Source organism: Mustela nigripes, chromosome 17, assembly GCF_022355385.1.
Source record: "Mustela nigripes isolate SB6536 chromosome 17, MUSNIG.SB6536, whole genome shotgun sequence".
Taxonomy (NCBI): Eukaryota; Metazoa; Chordata; class Mammalia; order Carnivora; family Mustelidae; genus Mustela; species Mustela nigripes.
This window is the reverse complement of record NC_081573.1, coordinates 55,452,794-55,472,666: the sequence shown is the minus strand read 5'-3', so window position 1 is coordinate 55,472,666 and position 19,873 is coordinate 55,452,794. Positions and strand designations below refer to the sequence as shown.

At 51.0% G+C, this 19,873-nt stretch overlaps 1 protein-coding gene across 1 annotated transcript; it reads left to right on the top strand.

Annotated features, from left to right (window-relative positions):
- Positions 1 to 137: 137 nt before the first annotated feature.
- HSDL1 (hydroxysteroid dehydrogenase like 1) lies at positions 138 to 18,938 on the top strand. Its single transcript, XM_059381650.1, has 6 exons — positions 138 to 254; positions 7,698 to 7,767; positions 11,281 to 11,506; positions 12,171 to 12,616; positions 12,839 to 13,066; positions 17,468 to 18,938. The coding sequence occupies exons 3-6, from the start codon at positions 11,287 to 11,289 to the stop codon at positions 17,564 to 17,566; spliced, it is 993 nt and encodes a 330-aa protein (XP_059237633.1). The 5' UTR covers positions 138 to 254; positions 7,698 to 7,767; positions 11,281 to 11,286; the 3' UTR covers positions 17,567 to 18,938.
- The last annotated feature ends 935 nt before the right edge of the window (positions 18,939 to 19,873 follow it).

The following is a 19,873-nucleotide window of genomic DNA, read 5'->3' as shown; positions in this document are numbered from 1 at the left end:
GTTGGCAGCCCAACGCTTGTCTGGTCTCCACGGCAACCGCCGCGCACGCGCACTGGGGGGGCGACACGTCGGGACGCCAGGGGCGGGCCACGCAACGGCTCCGCCCCCCGGCGCGTGCGCGGGTCACGTGGGGGCGCGGCCCGCGGCAACTGCGGCGGCGGCGGCGGCGGTGGTGACGGGGGTGTTGCTGGGGACGGGGGCGGTGGCCGCGCGGCTCTGGCGGGACCGGCTCCGAGACTGCGCCGCCTCTGCAGGTACCACGCCCCCACCTCACCCCGCGCCTCCCCGCGCCCGGCCCGAGGGCCCGGCCCCACTTGCTGTCCCTCGGCCCGTGCCTCCCGGTGCGCCCCGCCACGCCCCCCGGGACCGTACCCCTCGGCGCCATCGGCACCCCGGACCCCCTTCGTCTCTCCGTCCCCTCGGACCCCCGCCTCGACACCCCTCCTTCCAGACTCGCCCCCCAGCCCCACGGCGCCCCTTCCCGGCTCCATCCCGGAGTCGCACCCCCGGAGGACCCTCGGTCCTGGGTCCGCCCCCTCCCCCAGGACGCGGCGGACCCGGGACCCCACCCACCCGAGCGCGGCCCCTCTGGCCGCGGACCCCAGCCCGGGGCTCCCAGCGGGGCTCCGAGACTCACCCCTTTGTCCGTGCTCCTTTCTGGGGGACTTGGTTGGAGTGGCATTTGTGGTCGTCTTTGTTCTGAATTAGGAGTAATTCGCAATCAGGGCGCTCTGGAAGGAAGCGCGGCGGTTTGCTGGGGTTTGCTGGGCGCTGCCGGCTGCCGGGGAGAGGAAGGCTTGGGAGATGCATGAAGCCGTCCCCTGCTTCAGAGGAACGTGCAGCCCGGCGGACCCAAGCAAGCCCTGGAGCCCTGGCGGTGATGCCCGCAGGAATCCCGCCGCGGGGGTCTCACAATGGGGCGGCTAGCCAGGCCTCTGGACTTCCGTAGACCTCGATCCGAATTCCCTTGGGGGCCTGGGTATGTCACTTGCATCTCTGCCGGCCTCAGTTTCCCCATCTGTAAACGGGTGACTGTAACTCAGCCCCCTAAGGTTTGAGAGAACAGTGAGGTGTGAGGGACAGAGCTTTTTGCTTAGGGGCATCTGGGTGTTTCAGTCGGTTCAATTGGCTGCCTGCAGATCTGGTCATGATTCGGGGGTCCTGGGATCAGGCAGAGAGCCTGCTTCTCCCTCCCCTTTGCTGCTTCCCCTGGTCGTGCTCTCTCTTGCTCTCTCTCAAATAAATCTTTAAAAAAAAAAAAAAAAAGAAAAAAAGAAAGAAAGAAAAAAAAACAAACAAAACCCAGCCCTTTGCTTAAAGCCAGCTCTGAGTTCTAACCCTGACGGGTGCTAGCTCACCTTGAACACTGGAGTTAGAGGAGCTAATAGCTAAGGTTTACTGAGCATTTTAGTTTGGGGACTGTTCTCTGCTTTACGTGTATGACTTCATTTAATTCTTAAAATCTTAGGCTGGACCTCTTATCTCCGTGTTTCGGTAACATCGGGTAACGTGAGGAAAACGCGGAGGTGAAGTAACTTCAGCTTCATCCAGCACAGCTCTTGGGAGGGGGAGAGCCTTGATCCGACTCCAGGAAGTCTATTTTCAGAGTCTGTGGTTTAGTCACTACAGTAATATTCTAGGAGCAGAGAGTTCAACAAATCAGTATTTTTTAAGTAGATTTTAAAAATTGGCAGAAAATTCGTAGGACATAAAATTCATCCCCTTAGCCATTTTAAAAGTGTGCTCTTCACAGCAGTGCATTCACTATGTGCCACAGCCCCCACCGTTTAATTCCAGAACATTCCCAGCATCCTCGAAAAATATCCTACCCCCGTTAGCAGTCATTCCCCGTTCCCGCTGTGCCTTTGCTCTGGCCACCCTGTTCTACTCTCTGTCCCTGGATTTGCCTGATCTGAACAGTTCATATAGATTGGATCAGACGGTGTTTGGTCTTCCGCTGAGTGTGGTGTTTTCGGGTCTGTTTCAGCGGCACGCCCCCACTTCCGTCTTTTTATTGCTGTCTGATACTCCATTATGCGGACAGATCGCATTTTGTTTACCCATTTGCCTGTTGATAGACATTTGGGTTATTCCCCTGTGTTATCTATTGTGAACAGAGCTGCCTGCGGTAGGCTCTACAAGTTTTTTGTGTAAGCTATATTGGGTGGATACCTAGGAATGGATGCCGTTGTTATTTAAATTCCAAATGGAGCCCTGAAACCCAGGCTTATTGGATCTCGGATGAGAACTCCCATTTCTGCCCTTTCTGCCGAGCTCCGCGTGAGTTCAGGTTAGTGGTAGCCCGGAAGTGGGCAAAGGAAGGGGAGGAAACTCCAGAATGTCCTAATGCACCGTAGGAACTTTGTGAGAGTGCGGACACAGGTTGAGAAGCTCCTTACGTTTTTCTTTCTCCTCAAGAGTGAAATCTGAGCTTTGAACCCAAAGCTGTATTTGCTTCTATTTATTTAAACAGATGTTTTATACAGACTTACACCAGCTGCTGAGGAGGAATATTAATGGTGGGGGCGATCCCAGCCTCACACCACCACCGAGCCCTCGCAGGAGGGTTAAAAGCGTAAACCTGCAAAGCAAAATTGTGAAAAATTCGAGAAAACGATCATGGAAAATGCCTTTATGTCCTGGGGCTAAGAGGGGATTTCTTACCTGAAACCCAACAAAGCACAAAGCATACAGGAAAAAGATAGATCTGTTTGTCTGCCGTATAATCGAGGTGTTAGTTCATCAAAAGCACTACAAGGCGAGCAAACAGAGAGACAGTATCTAGAACGTAGAGGGAGAAGGGAGACAACACAGTAGAAGTAAGGGCAAAAGCTAGGAACAGGCTCACAGATAGCAGAGAAGCTTCATAAGGATGCAGTCAACCTTACCAGTCATCAGGAAATGAAAGTTAAAGCCAGAGTGTTACCCCCCCTTACAAGGCCACCCTGGGGGCCGAAGGTGAACCTACTGGTGCATCCAGTTGGGGAGGACACTGTGAACTAACGCTGGCTGACTGTGCCTGTGCCGTGGGGATTGGCCCAGCAGCTTGGGCAGTGCCTGCCAGAATGCAGCGGGGCCCTGTGGCCCGGCAGCATGACTCCAGTATGTCCCTTCAACGGACTTGGGCACCTGTGTGTTCAGCACCTCTGTTCCTAACTGTAGGGTAAAAGCCAGAAAGACACCAGCCCAAATGCCCATCAGCGATAGAATGGCCGTGGGAATCCTGGTGCGTTTGTCCCGTGACTCAGTTGTGCGCGGGGAAAGTATATCACAGGGACAAGTCTCGAAGACAGCGCTGAGTGAAAAAAAAGCCACCAGAATACACACGCTGTGATTCCTTTAGAGAAAGTTCCAAACCAGACAAAACAGAACACTTTTCTTTCAGAAAAGTTGCTGGGTAACCGTACAACTATTTTTTTTTTTTTTTTAAGGGCAAGGGAACCGGGAGGTCAGAATTGAGGAGGGTGGTAACCCTCCTGGGGAGCCCAGAAGGTGATGGTGGGATCAGGGGAGAAGCTAGGGGGCTCCTGAGTGGGGTGGCCTCACGGGTCTTTGGTTATTCTTTGAAGTATGTGTAATAGGTTTTACAACTTCTGTGCATATTTTTCAGTTTTTTCAAGTGGCAGCAAAATTAGTTTTGGATACACCTGCCCTTGAGAAGCTTGTGCTCTGGGTGGGGAACCAAGAGACAAGGGAAAGAGCCAAACGGAACCCAGAGTGGTGCGGGAAGGGCCTTGTGGGGGAGACCGGGAGATGGGAACTCGGGGTGTCGGTGCAGTGGCCAAAGGAGGAGCGGGAAGCGGCGCACCCCACGCCTGGCGGGCGCTGGCGCTTATCAGTGAGCACCGGCACCGAGTGGAGGGTTGAGCTGGTGTAGGATTGAGTGCCTACAGCAAAACAGATGCAGACTCCAGGTGAGAGAAGTAAGATCTTTATGAAAAACCTTAACGAGAAATAAGCCCCCAGCCCTGGAGCCTTTTTGAAAAGCTGGACAGTGGCGGCTGTGGATGGGGGTGGGGAGGACCACCTCAGGCTTGCCCCGCTCCGGGGAATATCATAGGAATCTCTGAGGCTGTTTGTGGCTCCTGCGAACACGAGAAGCTTTTGGTTTAAGGGATGTGCGGGCTTTGCAGCTTGTCTCTGTACTGTCCGGAAGACGAGCCGGACCGTCTCCCTGGTCTTCCATCGTCCGTCCTAGTTTCCTATTGTTGCTGTAACAGATTACCACAGACTTCTCACCGGTCTGGAGGTCGGAGGTCTGGCATCCGTCTCGGGCTAACACCAGGATGTCAGCAAGGCTGTGTCACTCCCAGAGGCTCTGGGGAGAACCTCTTTCCTGCCTTTGCCAGATGCTAGAGGTGCCTGCGTTCTAGAGGGTAACCCCTCTCCCCATCAAGTCCAGCAGCCTCCTGTCTTGAAATCCTGTCTCCTTGACCTCTGCTTCTTGACCGCATCCCCCCGACTTTGACCTGCCTCCTTCCTCCAAGGCCACGTGCGTGGTCATAGCAGTCACCGTGGCCCCCACCCGGATCATCCAGGATCAGCTGCTCCTTTTAAGGTCTTTAGCTTAATCACATCTGCAAAGGCCTCTTTGCCACGGAAGGTGGGGCAAAGGTGGGGCATTCGTGAGGTGGAGGATTAGGGCGTGGCCAGCTCCCAGGGCCACCTTGGGTGCCCCACGCTGCCTTTGTTTGGTGGGGCTTCTCTGTCTTCTCCCATCATGCTAGCTGGTTTCCGTGAAAGTGTGAAAGCGTCTGGCCCGCCTGTCTGATGGCCTTTTGCCGTCGGGCCGCATTTGTTTAGGTAACTTGGTGATGTCCGTGGTGGAGCCTACTTGTGCCCCAGAACTCTTGCTTCATGAAGGTTTCATGTGAGGTTTGCCGGCTCTTGTCACTGCTGGGCTGAGCCCGCTCAGCTCTGGGTCAGGAGAATGTTACATGTCACAGCAGGCCTTTGTTCTGTTCTGTTTTAAAATTTTATTTCTTTTATTATTTCTACACCCAGCTTAGGGCTTGAACGTGTGACCGGGAGATCCAGAGTCGTCCGTTCTACGGACTGAGCAGCCAGGCGCCCCCATAGCCATCCTCTGAAGACGTGAGGAGTTTGCCTCACGTGAGACTTGCCCCTTGGAGTTTTGACTGTAATTATCCCATGACACTTTTGTGCTTACACTGTTACCCTTTAGGGTTTGTTTTAGGACCCTCTGGGAGCAATTTGAGGTTTACCTTAAAACAGAGGGAAAGGTACAGAGACGGCCCGCGGACCCCTGATCCCGCACACGTGGGGCATTCCCCCACTGTCAAGGTCACTCACCAGAATGGTGCCTTTTTTTTTTTTTTTTAAGTCAGGGAGGAACCTGCATGGACACATCACCATCACCCGAAGTTCGTAGTATACCTGGACGACCTTCACGTATTTGATGCGTCAGCGCTGATGAATGTTGCCCGGCAGACAATAGGGAATTGCTCTTTTCCTATTTGGGGGACAGCTCTCTCTCTCTTCCTCCACCTGCTTTTCTCCTACTGGGTTCACTGATGACTGAGTTTTCTGTAGTGGCAGGAAAACAAAGCTTTATAACTTCTACAAGCAGATTGGGTGGGGGCCGGGATTTTACTGTGGTGCAGTGCTGCTTTCTAAATAGTGGGCTTCACTTCGTTCTAGGCTAGTACCTGTCTGCCGAGAAGTGGCCTAGTCAAACCCTCATAGCGGGGTAAGTGCAGCTAGGTATCTTGGTAGGGTTCTGGGCTTAAGTGTGTAATAAACTCCTTTAAACCTGGATTTCTGTGAGATTTCCTGGTTATTAATGGCTTTGGGGGAAGTCTTGATTTCTTCTTTCATTAGGAAGACATTATTTTCCATCATGTACTCAGGGTGGGGAGAGGGCTGACAGGATGTCGGGAAGGTCTGCTGTCCTGTCGTTTTCCACTTCCAGTCCATCAGGCTGGGAACGTATGTAGGAGAAGGTCTGGTCTGTCTGAGAAGCAGCACGAGTCTTCACAAAGCCATGTGGTCTCTGTTCAGCCTTGCCTTGTCCCCTTCTGGAAGGAAGAGGGTCCCAGACCCTTCACTTCCTGCCCGCATCCGCACAGCTGCCCCCTCTGCTGCCAGCCACCTTTTACGACAAACCCGATCGGCTTCCTGCTGTGGCAAAAGGGACTTAACTCAGAGAGTCAGTCCACACGCTTCTGTTTGGCACAAAGACCTTTCACAATCTGGCCTTCCCTTCCAGCTGCCTTGGCACCCTCGGGTGCACTTCCTGTGCTGGGAGCCTGTTGAATTTGTTACCGTTCCTTGGCGGGCTGGTCCTTTTGTAGTGACTGTGCCCTTGGCTCCTCTCTGCTCAGGAGGGTCTGGAAGCCCAGCAGTGCCCTCGCCACTGTGCCCTGAGTCGCGCTGTTTATCTTGGTGAATTCTGCCTACACAGGTTATTGTTTGTAAGTAAATGGGGTGTTTGAATATGTCAGTCTTCTGTGAGTTTGGTGGCTGTGAGTCAGGTCTGCATCTTGAGCCATGTCTGGGGAGTGAGGAGATGGCATGCTGTCCCCCAAGGCTGTAGACCCGGCCTAGAACACTGGCAGCCCTCAGATTCTCCGTGATGGAAAACAGAGGTAGCCGTGACAGTCTGTGTTTAAGGTGCTTGCGTGCGGGGGAACTGCGTTGTTGAATATTGTCCTGGTCCCCCTGTGACAGGACGGCTGGAGGGGAGTGTGACTGGCGGAGCCAGAAAGCCAGGCCCTGCCAGGTCCAAGGCCCTTGAGACCACTGTTCTCCATGTTTCTGAAGTGGGTGCACCTTTCTGTTGCACCTGAGTGGGGGGTCGCTGGCGGGTTTTGCATGTGGGGTTTTCTTTCTGTAGGGGGAGTTTGGTGGTCCCCTTGCCAGTTGGCGAATGAGAAAGTGCATAGGCTGAGAGCTGAACTAGAGTCCCGTAGTGTGGCTTCATGTAGTGGCCGCCTTGCCGTGGGCTACCTGTGGTGGAAGGGGCTGGAAGCAGAGCGGAGTAGGGTTTGGCCTCAGCCCTGGAGCAGCTCAGCGTGCTGGGGGGGGGCTTCAGAAGCAGAGTGGTGGAGGAAGGGGAAGGGGGGCCAGAGGTCCCTTCCTTCTGCATTCTGAAAGTGCTAGAAGGGGCTGCTGCCCGTACCGAGGGACTCGTCTTCCCGCCACCTCTGCCTGCTGATGACACAGTGCGGGATGCCTGGGCTCCCTTGGCCAGCCGGAATCCGCCAGGAAGGTGGCATTGTGGGGCCGCAGCCCCTGTGGGAGCCCAGGGGCCCTGCAGGCAGAGCCGTGGAAGAGAGAGAGAGAGAGAGTGTGAGGCGGCCGGGAGTGAGGATGGCCGGGTCTGCTCCCCCTCCCCACCTGCTCCTGGGCTTTGTGTCCGGAGCTCCCAGTGTCTGTGCAGAGCGCCACCTCTCTCCCAGCTGTTGGAACTGGTTTCCTTCCGTTTGATGAACTGTTCCTTAAGAGAGAAGGTGCGGGAAAAGCAGGCACGTTCCAGCCGAGGCTTCCTTCAGACGCGTCGGTGTCTTCCTTTTTCTGCTATGAGGAAGGGCTTTGCCGTCTGCACAGGGGATTCATGGCATAAAAATTTGTGTTTCCTTAATTTTGAAAAGCTTTGGCTCATGTGTCTATCAAGCTATCTGCCGAGGTGTGAGGGCGAAAGAAAGGACTTTGTTTCATGTCGTGTTTGTTCGCAGGTCGGCCTGAAGACGCCAGCTTCCTCTTGAACACCCAGAACCGGCAGAGGGAAGGGCAGAGAAAACCAAGGTGGGTAAGGACCCCAGCAGAAGAATCAGGAATCTTCTGTGTGTCAGGCCGCTTGTGATTGTTTTTCCTTCCAAACATTCAGACTCTTGGGAAAAATTGTGTTTGAGGGGGAAGAAGTGCCCTTTCCACAGCTTCCCGTCAGCAGGAGGCCGTGCCGTGGGCCGCGTCTGACCTGCTCCTGTTTAGGGAGAACCTTGTGGACCCTGCACTTACCTTCCCCACAAGTACGGCTTCGCTGGCAGCCCCGTAGATCTCCATACGTGGGGTATAAATTTTCATTGAAAATAGTGTTTTAGTAGCGTAAATACAACCCATAATTTTTTTTTTTAAGATTTATTTATTTATTTATTAGAGAGAGAGAGACCGAGAGAGAGTAGGAGCAGGGAGGAGAGGCAGAGGGAGAAGCAGGCTCCCCGCTGAGCAGGATCCCGAGCAGGGCTCCGTCCCAGGACCCGGACATCACGACCTGAGCCGAAGGCTTAACCCACTGAGCCACCCAGGTGCCCCCACCCACCTGTTATTAGGAGAACAGATCAAATATTCTAAGAATCCAGATTTTTTTGTTGTTGTTTCGTTATCCCTAATTTTATTACACTGTGTTGGAAAAGGACTAGTACCCACAAATATTATACTTTTTTGCTTTTACTTTCCTTGTGGCTTCGTATTAGATTAGTTAACAGCAGAAGGCACATGCACACTTTGAAGGATTTATTTCAGGAACTCCTCAAAGGGAAGGTTTAACATGGGATTTCATTTTTATGTCCTTTCTTGGAAGAAATTACTGTTTCGGTCATTTGTTTGGGGGCTGCTGCCATTGCAGGCACGCTGGGGGCATGCCAGGTCAAGGGCATGCCCAGTCCGCCAGCTCCCTCCGCAGGGACTTGGCTGTGTACTGAGCTGCAGAGCAAGGGCCCTTGACAAGGGTCACACGACACTCCTCCTCCTCTCTAGTGGCTGGAAGCTTGGAGGGGCATTCCTGCACCGCGGGAAGAGAGTGGACGTATTTGAGACATGATGCTAACTGGGAATGTATTTGCGCGGGTCTGGGAGCAGCCCTCCCGGTGTTGTTGCCTTCTCTAGGGCAGACTGGTCAGGACAGGAAGGGCCTCTTCAGCCCACATTCCGTTGATGCTGGTAACTTCAGACCTCAGAAAATCTCAGCCAGTATGGTCCTTGAAGACAAATTACCCCAAAGGAGCATTTTTTTTTTTTAAAGATTTTATTTATTTATTTCACAGACAGAGATCACAACTAAACAGAGAGGCAGGTAGAGAGAGAGGGAGAAGCAGGCTCCTCATGGAGCAGAGAGACCAATGCAGGGCTCGATCCCAGGACCCTGGGATCATGACCTGAGCCGAAGGCAGAGGCCTTAACCCACTGAGCCACCCAGGTGCCCCCCAAAGGAGCATTTAATTGTTGTTAAATTATTACAGATTTGGCTTGTGGCGTTCATAAAGTTTATAGTGTTTTCTTTTCCTGATCAGTCTTGGCATTCTTGTGGGGGTACGTCTCTGTGAGCAGAACCCCAGGATATGGCCTGTACAGACAGGAACTGAGATGGCCCAGCTTCCGTTGTTCTCTCTGCCATTTGGGGAAAACACTCCTTTAAAGTCGTGTGACGTCAGTTCAGTTAGTAATATGGTAGCCGTGTGCCCCTTCCGGCTTGAGAGATTGTGTCCTTGTTGTGGGGCATTTGGGAATCCTACTGTCTGCTCCTGTCTCCAGTTTTCTGTCCTGATTCCACGTGTCCTTTCTTGGTTTGTAATTTGGATTATACTTTGATGTATCTACCCCTGTGTGTATGTATACATTCACATACCCTTCTCTGTGGTCAACAGGTTTTCCATTATCTTAGGCCTTTTATCGCAGGACGCTGCCGCTCTTAGAATGTGTTCCATTTCAGTGGCTGGTTGGTTTTTTCCCGCTTCGCGCATTGTCACTCTGCAGAACCTCTTCAGGCCTGCATCGCCCTTCGGCGGCGCCTTCCCTCATTCTTCCTTCATCTTAGGCCCATTTTTGCTGCTGTCATTGGGAATTCTCTTAGCTTCACGATTTTTTTTTTTTTTTCTGTTTCAAGGGGACTTTGAAGAGCGGCCATTCCCATAAATGTTACATACATATTTTGGATTAAAGTCAACTTTTCCTTCGTGTAATAAGGAAATCTTTGAGTCCGTGCGTAGCAGAGCCTTCGTGTAATAAGGAAACCTTTGAGTCCGTGTGCATCAGAGCTCCCCGTAATGTAACTGCAGGCTCTTGGGATCCCTTCGCTGCTCGTCCCTCGGAGACAGCACGCAGCTGGATCCCGCCTCCGTGGTTCTCAGGTCTGGGCTAGGACCCAAGTTCATCAGCCGTGGTGGCACCAGGCCTTTGCCTCTGCAGGGTCAAGTCTCCCACCACAGGGACACATAAAGCCGTTCATACGGCATTTAAAATAGTTTCTTAAGTGTCCTTCTGTTCTCCTGGGTGCAGTTTAACTCATATTGGAATCCTTTGCATCAGTCACGGTCCATGCAACGTAGTAAGGACTTTGTAAATGCTTGCCACGTGGGTATGTACAGGAGTCGTACGGGACTCTTTCCTTAGCTGTAAGGCGCAGGGCAGAGATGGGGTGCCCGTGATAGCAGTAAGACTGAGGAGTGCTCGCTTTCTTGTTGTTTCAGAAAACCCATTCCTTGGGTGCTTGGGGGGCTCAGTCGATGAAGTGTCTGCCTTCAGCTCAGGTCATGATCCCGGGGTCCTGGGATCGAGCCCCACATTGGGCTCCCTGTTCAGCAGGGGAATCGGTTCTCCCTCTCCCACTCCTCATGCTTGTGTTCCCTCTCTCGCTGTGTCTCTGTCAAAGAAATAAATAGAATTAAAAAAAAAAAAAAAGTTCCTCAAGCTTGGGATTTTTTGGTAATTTTTGGGGTAATTTTTTGTATTTCTTTATAAATCAACGTTTATGCGTATTACGTATATCTAATATAATTTATGTGAAAGTTCGCTATAGGTAATTTTTACCTCAAATGGACCGTGAGCTCTTTTTGGCCAAGGCGCCGTCTTCGTGCTGCTGCTCCTCCGGCTCTGTCTCCGCGTGGGCGGGCGGCCCTCTGAGGGCTGATGACGGAGGAGCAGACACGTAAACACACCTCTGAGCTGTTACAGGAATTGGAAGTCTGTGTCTGTCACTGCCGGGCGAGGAGCTTTTTTAGGGCACAGAGCATATTGTGTTTATCTCTGTATCTACAACATGCCCCACGGTGCCTGGATTTTCATAGGAATCTCAAAGCTCTCGGTAGTTACACGTTGACTGATCTCCTTGGGAGGAAAGGACTTCCGGAGCTGCAGATGGTAACGAGACTCTACATTGAGCGGGTCCCTGGGGTACGTGCGTTTGAAACGCTTCCGTTATTTGAGTGCCTCACTGACAAGCTCTGACATCCTTGGATGTCTGCCTTCATTCCGACTCTGCGTGTTCCACTGACATAATCAAGCAAAGAGCAAAAGAGCACCTCTCTCTCCTCTTCCGTGCAGGCCGCCATGGCTGCCGTGGACAGCTTCTACCTCTTGTATAGGGAGATCGCCAGGTCCTGCAGTTGCTACATGGAAGCTCTGGCCTTGGTCGGAGCCTGGTACACGGCTAGGAAAAGCATCACGGTCATCTGTGATTTCTATAGTCTGGTCAGGCTGCATTTCATCCCGCGCCTGGTGAGCAGAGCGGATCTGATCAAGCAGTACGGAAGATGGGCAGTCGTGAGTGGTAAGAAAGGGGATGTGGTCCTGGCCCGATTTCAGAGCACAGTCCTCTCTCCTGTTGAGGCTGCGTTCTCAGTGGGCTGCCTTATTCGAGGAGTCACTGAATTCACCGTGATGTGTTCTTGGGAACACAGCTCTGTCGTGATGCCGGTCACCGTTTCTTAGCGCCCTCCTCTTGGAACGATGTTTGTCCTTGCTCTGTCCTCCTGTTCCCGGTCCTGCCTCAGCCCACCTTCGGTCCCTTTTGAGATTGTCCTTAGAAATTGTCACCGCCCGCTCCCTTATTTTAAATTTCATTTTGATTTATCATTATTTCCCATCTTTTGATGTATCATTATTATCATTATAATAGGGAGTTATTACCTCCCTAACACTCATGTAAGCCAGATACAAGTTTGAAAACCATTTCCTGCTGTGTCTCCTACCCAGCTCGGTGAACCTGAAGCTCCCTTCCCCTGCTTGTCAGGGTGTCTGCGAGAGTGTTTGACTAAAGGTGTCGGTGATACTTGGATGCGACACTGTACCCGACACAGTGACCAGTGTGAGAACTGGGTTGATTTCTAGTGTGACCCCTTCTCAGCTGAAACCCAGAAACAGGAGATTTAAGGTTTGCTCTGAAGGTCCCAGCATGAGATGAGCCCGCTCACTTTCCCTGGCCTGTATCGCAGGTGCGACCGATGGGATCGGAAGAGCCTACGCAGAGGAACTGGCAAGCCGTGGCCTCAATATCATCTTGATCAGCCGCAGCCAAGACAAGCTGCAGACGGTAGCGAAAGACATAGCCGACACCTACAAAGTGGAAACCGAGGTCATAGTTGCGGACTTTAGCAGCGGCCGCGAGATCTACGACCCGATTCGAGAAGCTCTGAAAGACAAAGACATTGGCATCTTGGTGAATAACGTAGGCGTGTTTTATCCCTACCCCCAGTATTTTACTCAGGTCTCCGAGGACAAACTCTGGGACATCATCAATGTAAATATTGCTGCAGCTAGTTTGATGGTCCATATGGTGTTACCAGGGATGGTGGAGAGAAAGAAGGGTGCCGTTGTCACCATCTCTTCCGGCTCCTGCTGCAAGCCGACGCCCCAGCTGGCTGCGTATTCTGCTTCTAAGGTAATGTATTCCCAATTGGAAAGCGAAGTCATAAAGCAGGAGGACATTGCTTATATGGTTCGGTCCAGTTTGCGGAGCCTTTTGTGTCCAACTCGTGTCTATTTCTGCTGTACTTTTACCTGACATGGTAATAAGCAAGGCTGTTTTCTTCTGAATTTTCTTCCAAGTCCCCCCCCAAACACCCCCGCCCACTAAGTCTTTGCCCCTGCTCTGTCTCAACAGGCTTATTTAGACCACTTCAGCAGAGCCCTGCAGTATGAGTACGCTTCCAAAGGCATCTTTGTACAGAGTCTCATCCCATTCTATGTGGCAACCAACGTGACTGCACCTGGCAGCTTTCTGCACAAGTGCCCGTGGCTGGTGCCTTCGCCCAAAGTGTACGCGCACCATGCCGTTTCTACCCTTGGCATCTCGAAAAGGACCACAGGATACTGGTCCCATTCTATCCAGGTAACAGGATGCGCTCAACTCTTACAATTAGGTTGATGCAGCCTCAACCTTTCGGAATGATACGTGGCGATCCGACTGGAGCCTGCTGCTGAAACGGGGGAATTGCACATTCTGATTCTTAAACCTGACACTCATAGTGGTTCTGGTGAAGTCGCTGAAATTCTCCGTGCTGCTCTTACTGATAGTTTGATTCGTGTGGCCCTGTAGAGATGGAAGAATGCTGCTTTAGTCTAGGAAGTGGCAGGAGTATAAATTACTCAGGATTCCTGGGGGCTCTTTGCATAAAGATTATTAAATTTGCCATCACCACATCCATAGATAAGAAAAGCAGCAATTAGTTTTTCCTTTTATCGAAATATTTGGCTGAAAGTTTCTTTAGTAAGAAGGAGCTTGATTTATTCACTCCTCTGTTAATGTTTAGCCCATAAGGAGTTTGCTGGAGGAAGTTTGATGTGCCAGACACACCATGTAAAGAAATGTCTGTGCTCATCCTGGTCAGTCTTCCACGTTAGGGCTTGAGTAAAGAGGGAAAGCTGGCCTGTGTGGGCTCTAGGATCTGGAAAATGCTCAGTGTCTTGTATGGAGGCAGTTTTGGGAGCTCTTCAGGGAGCTGTGGATTGCAGCGGGCAGGTGAGTTGGAAATCGCAGGCTCCGCAAATAAGGCTGTGGGGTGCGGCAGGCAGGTGGACTGGGACGGAGGAAGCAGGTGTATTTGTTAATCCGTTGACAGCAGCAGAGACGTGGCTGGGAGCAAGTGCTGGCGGGAAGGGGATGCGCAGGAGAATGGCCTGAAGACAGGGGAGAGAAGGTGTGCTTCCCGGCAGCGCGGGCAGGACCCAGAGCACCGTGGAGGGGGCGGCAGGGAAGCCACAGTGGCGAGCAGGGGCTGTCGTCTGCTGACTCCCGGGAGGGGGGGCTTGCAGAGTGAGGAGGTTTGAAGTGAGAGTGTCGGGGCGGAGAGCAGGGCGCTGCTGCTGTGCCCTGACCCTTTCGGGAGCCCCTGCCGGGATGGCCTCTAGCGTGGTTTCACAGCCTTTTACTGATCTGAGCCGGTGCTCAGTCTGTGTCAGTGGTTCTTTGTGATGAGCTTGCTCAGCGGTCGGGGGGGAGCCCTCACTCCTTGCCGGGCCCCAGCCCTTACGGATGTCTGCGCAGCCCCGTTCCCATGCAGGAGCTGTATGAGTTGGCCTTTTGTACTTTCTTGGGATTCATGGAGTTAGACGATGGCATCTTCTCTGTGTTATGCGAGATGTCTTAACGATTTGTGAGCAGAAAACAGAAAAAAATGCTTTGCACTTAAAGCAGCTACAAAGCAGTCGGATGTCTTGGCTTTAATAGTTAACTTAGTTATCAGTGTTGTTTTGGGAGCCTTTCTTCCCATTTTCAGAATTGCATGAGGCTGAGTTTTCAGCTTTGGAACACAGAGTAAGGCTGGCGGAAGAGCCTCTGGCCTTCTGTTTGGGTTACTTGACGTGGAGGCCAGAAACACATGCTTATGTGTTAGGTTGATAAGCCACTAACTTGACAACTTGACCAGTCTTGCTTATAACTCCAGGGGCTGTGTTCCTGGTGTAGGAAGACAGAGAAAGCCACAGGGACAGGCAAGAGGGTTGGGGGCAGCTGAGCTCTGGACTGGCGTGCAGTCTGCTCTGAATTCCTACCCGCTTGAGGCGTATCTGTTCCCATGTAGTGTGTCTGTGTTGCTCTTGGAGAAAGACGATGTGGCATTTAGAGGTGAGGGGAGCTACTTGGCCTTGACAAGGCCCTGGGGATGCAGGTCCAGGGGAGAGGCAGGCCAGCAGCTGAGGTCCGGGCCCTCCTGCACAGCCCAGGTTCCCATGCCCGCGGCCAGCCAGGAAGGGAGCCTCAAACCATACCCTGGCACTGTAGCTTTGTTTCCCCCTTCGGAATAACTCTGGCTGAGCGTCCAGCCCAAGTTCTTGGGGATCTTTTCCTTCCTTCCCACCCCCATTTCTTACCTACGTCCTTCCCATCCCAGTGTCTGGGAGACACCGAAGCATTGCCAGTGCAGAGTTCCGTCCAGTTGTCCGTGGTATCGGCCGCTGACGTCCTCTTCTGGCTCTGGGTCCCCACAGGGGCTGTCAGTTACTGTTGGCTTTTGTCGCAGGGGAGCACAGCTCCTTTCTCAGGCCTGGACTGGTGAGTCAGGTCTCTGAACGCGCACAGAGCCTTCCAGAGCCAAAGACCCAGCCCTCCGCTCTCCGCTCTCACTCGCTCCCCCTCTAAACAAGTGCATGAGTCAGCCCTTTAGTTTCTAATCTGTCAGTACCCAGAGGATGCAGTTCTCTCCTCTTCCATTAGCTCTTTCCATCCTGCTCCCTGGGGTGCTAAGACCCCATTAGGATCAGCCAGAAGTGGTGTGCCAGCAGCGGTTCCAGGCGTAGCCCTGTAGGAACCTGGCAGGGTGTGTCCTGCTGCTGGTCCCCTGTGACAGACAGTGGCCGTGTTGAGCGGAAATTAAGAACAAACAGATTTCTGGTTGTTGATAGCTTCTCCACTAAATAAATGCTGAATAAATGCATGGTAGTCTTCCCCTTATCAGCGGGGATATGTTCCATGGCATCCAGTGGCCGCCTGGAGCCGTAGGTAGTGTTGGACCCTATAAAAACTGTGTTTTTCCCTGTTCGGGTAGACCTGTGATAAAGTCTAGTTTATCAGTGAGGCACAGTGAGAGGTTAACACCGATTCCTGGTAATAAAATAGAGCAGTCATAACGGTGTCCTGTAATCAAAGCTACGTGAATGTGGTCTCTCTGGAAATACCTGTACAGTTCGTGGCCTTCTTGTTGAGATGAACGTGAGATGATCAGATGCCTGTGTGAGGACAGGGAGTAAGGGGACGTCGCGTTAGGTGGCTGTTGACGGGGCGCTGGGTCAGGAGGATCATCTGCTTCTGGACCACAGTTGACCTTGGCCGTGGGTAACTGAAACCGTGGAAAGCAAAACCAGGACAGCAGGGGCACCAGTGTTTTCGGAAGAGGCGGTCCAGCTCTGTAGTCTGTCGCAGGTGCCTCTGCGTTTGAGTGCATCCCTCCTTCCAGGGTGAGTGCATCCCTACTTCCAGGGTGCTCCTACGCGACCCGAAGCTGACTTCTTTTATCTCCTTACACTTAGAGTCTTTCGCTTTAAAACAGCAGCTCCAAGGAAGGTACCCCAGTATTTCCCTCACAAAATCCTGGCTCTTTAACGAGGTCCAGAGAGATGTTAGTCATGTCCCCAGAACGTTTCCCCTGGCTCCTGGCCAGATGCAGATACAGGGCTCCTGTCTCTGAGGAGGTCAGCCAGAGCTTCTCTGGAACCTGCGGTGGCCGGCTGCGGCTGTCCCTGATACTGGGACCTCGTCCAGTTCAGTGCGGCTTCCCTGGGTCCAGGGTGACCTCTGTTATTTTATTTCTGTTCAAGGCTAGCATTTTAGCACTTGTCAGTGGCGTGTTCATCTCCCTTTCTTTCCGATTTTTTTTTTTTAAAGTAAGCTCTGTGCGCATTCTGGGGCTTGAACTCACAACCCCAAGATCCAGTGTTGTACGCTGTAATGACTGAGTCAGGCCTCCCATTCATCTCCCTTCCTTTCCATACAAGTAGAGCTTGTGCTCCGCTCCGTCTTGGACAGACCCGTCAGCACAGCACAGGGTTCCCCCCATCGGCGCTGTTGGCCTTTGGTGTCGGATAATCCCTCATGGGGACGCTCTCCTGGGCACTCTAGAATGTTCAGCAGCGTTCCCAACCTCTGCCCACTGGATGCCAGTAGCAGCAGCACCCACGTGTGATAAGCAGGAACGTTTCTGGACGTTGCCATATATTCCCCTGGGGGCGGGGGTGGGGGAAGGGCCCTGGCAGAGAGGCCTTGGAGTAGAGCTTGGTCAGCAGGACCGCCTCCCCGTGTGCCCAGGCTGTCCCCATCACGTCTCAGGACTGCAGCCCAGTGTCCCAGCGTTTTTGATTTCTTTTTGTCACAGCGCTTTTGACTAATTTCAGCCCAGTGTGCCCCTCACAGCCCAGTTTTCTCACACTGTACTGATCGTGGATGCATTGATCCATTTCACCTACCTTTTATTCCCGGAGTGGTTTTTGTCATTCTTAACCAAGTGGATATGTTACTGGTACCCACTTAAGTAAGGATGGGATTGTAGTGCTGCGCCTGTCTGTCCCTCTCATTGGGGCGGGGATGTGGGGTGGGCGGCGGTCCTGTTTCTTGTACTCGCATGGATTCTAGCATAGGTTCTTAGGCCAAAGTAGGTGCTTGGTATAAGAGCACCTGAGGATTTTTTTTTTCTTTTTTTGTATTTAATTTGGTGGCATTTATTGCATTGAGTCATATATTGACACTTAAGGTCTATGCTTTGGGTTCTAACCTTCTAACCTTTTTCTCTTTCATTTTTAGTTTCTTTTTGCACAGTATATGCCCGAGTGGCTCTGGGTGTGGGGAGCAAATGTTCTCAATCGTTCTTTACGTAAGGAGGCCTTATCCTGCAAAGCGTGAAACTGCCTGATGGTTTGGGAAGTTTCGCCACCTCCTGGGAACCTGCAGTATTCTGACGTTTGGAAGAACACGCTTAATTTACCTTCAGTATTTTCTTCTATTACTGGTTATGTAGCATACTGTTGACTCATCATTTGCAAAGCACACATAATACTTTTAGAGAATGCTGTGGAAAAACCACGAGGGCCGCATCACGTGGATGGCACAGGGCACACAGTGACCGAGGCACAGGAACGAATCGAGGGAACCTAAATTGTGATGCTTTTTTTTTTCCCTCTACACTCTCTCCAAGCTGTGTGATTTATGTTGTTCTAGGAGCTACAGCAATCCGTTACTGAAATACATAGTACTTGTTAGCTCTCGAACTTCCAAATGTTGTTTACGGGAATTTATTTCTGTAGATGAATTCCAGTATTGTTTTTTGAATGTTCATCAGGAAAGAGTATTTAAAAGTGTTATTTTATAAGTAAGATCGCTAATTAGCAGTAATTAGCAGTAGAAATCCACGTGTGTCCTATTGTATAGCTCTGTTTGACTCTGTGTATGAAAATGCTGCTCTTCAAGTGATATTCCACTAGGGAACTGTGTGTGTGTATGTTCTGTACATCTGGGCAAGTTCATTTATGGGGCAGTTACTGTAAAAAAGATGTCTTGCTAAGGTGGCTTAATGTGGAACCTTACGGGGTCTTGAAATTCTTCTAGCTTATTCCTCTTCATACTAAACATGCCTACCCGATTTTGGGCTATAAGTTTGCCGTGTGTAATATTATACATTCTGTTGGTTGTTTTTTTTTAATCTCCTGTGGAATTAATTCATCCTTAGAATCGAACCTACGATGGTCGACCCTTAGTCATCTCTTGATTTATAATTGTTGTGGTTAAGTGGTGGTTTCTCAGCCTGTGACCCATTTTATAACTGAAATTTAGCCCTTCAGAGCTTGTTATATCTGGTTTTCATACACTTTTCTATGTAATATTCTCTTATAGTAGAGTTATGGGAGTAAGCATCAGTTACTTAGGGAATAGTGGTTAAAATATGGACAAATGATGTGTGTGATATGATGTATGTGTTAAAATAAGTTAGAAACTCATTGGCTTGTGTAACAAATCTACGCATTACAGTGAACGCTTTTGTTGGGGTGATCGTTGTGTGCAACCCCCTCCCCCACGATAGGGGTTAGCTTTGACACCTACTGTGAAATAAATGTTTTTGGCTCAGACCTCACAAAGCCAGACATTTTTGGGGACCACTCTCTAGTGCTTCAGCAACGACAAATCTCTATATTAATGTGACACTGTGTGCAAGTTAAGAATTTGGAGCTTATTACTGTGACACTGATGCAGAAACTAGTAAATTGGCTGAAATCAGGAATTGTTGGAATTGTCTTCTTCTGAGTATGGTATTCCATCAGGAGTTAGACCTGGGCATGCCTTTATGTCACACCCACGATTTTGCCACTGCCATTGCCTCAGTATTTCCCGATCTCACTTGGGACTCAAATGCTCAGTGGTTGAATTCAGAAGCTCTTCCACGTATAGACCAGGCCCTCATTACACAAAAGAAGACCTTTCAGATGTGAAAACTTGCTAGCGGTGTTATGCAGCACAGAAGGTGCTGATGGGAGTCCTCTTGGAGGCCTGCCTTTTGTCACATTCAGCAATTTTCCCTCCCCTAATAGTCAACCTATGGTCATTAAGACTAGAGAAAATTTGACTTCTGCCACATCGACCTGAATTGTAATTGACATGTAGTAAGCAGCTGCAGCTGTACATGTACAAGCACCTTGTTTTCCTCCCAGGAGTTATGGGACTCAGCCGTGTCTTCTATTTATAGGTGATGTAGGGAGTCACTGTTACATGATGAGAATAAGTAAATCATGTCAGTGATGTTTGCAAATTCTCTGCTTGGCAGGACCAGTGCAAAAGCTGTTGGGTGTAAAGCTAGTGAAAGATCAAAACCAAGAATCTTCCTTAGGTTTCCTCTGATAATACACCTTTTCCCAGAACCCATTTGAGAATCATCATTGGGCCACTGGAGATGGGGTTTCTTACTAAGAATATGGGAAATTAAGAACCTTTAAAATAATCTGTGAACTGAAAATTTAACAGTAAAAACGGCTGCTTCTGCTTCCTGCGGAAGAGGTTTTGTTCCATATGTGTATTTGGGACGAGAGATATTTCCCCCATAGAAACAATTACTTTAAAATTACCGAAAAGTTAATCAATGAACACCTGCGGTAGTAATTCATTAAAAGCTTGTAATTCAGCAAGAAACTTGTGCACAACCACGTGTCTGTTAAGTCTTTC

Coding starts and splice junctions, on each gene's coding strand:
- HSDL1 (XM_059381650.1), top strand. CDS start 11,287: ATGGCTGCCGTGGACAGCTTCTACCTCTTGTATAGGGAGATCGCCAGG. Junction 12,617..12,838: donor CTGCGTATTCTGCTTCTAAG/GTAATGTATTCC, acceptor CTGTCTCAACAG/GCTTATTTAGACCACTTCAG. Junction 13,067..17,467: donor ACTGGTCCCATTCTATCCAG/GTAACAGGATGC, acceptor TTTCATTTTTAG/TTTCTTTTTGCACAGTATAT.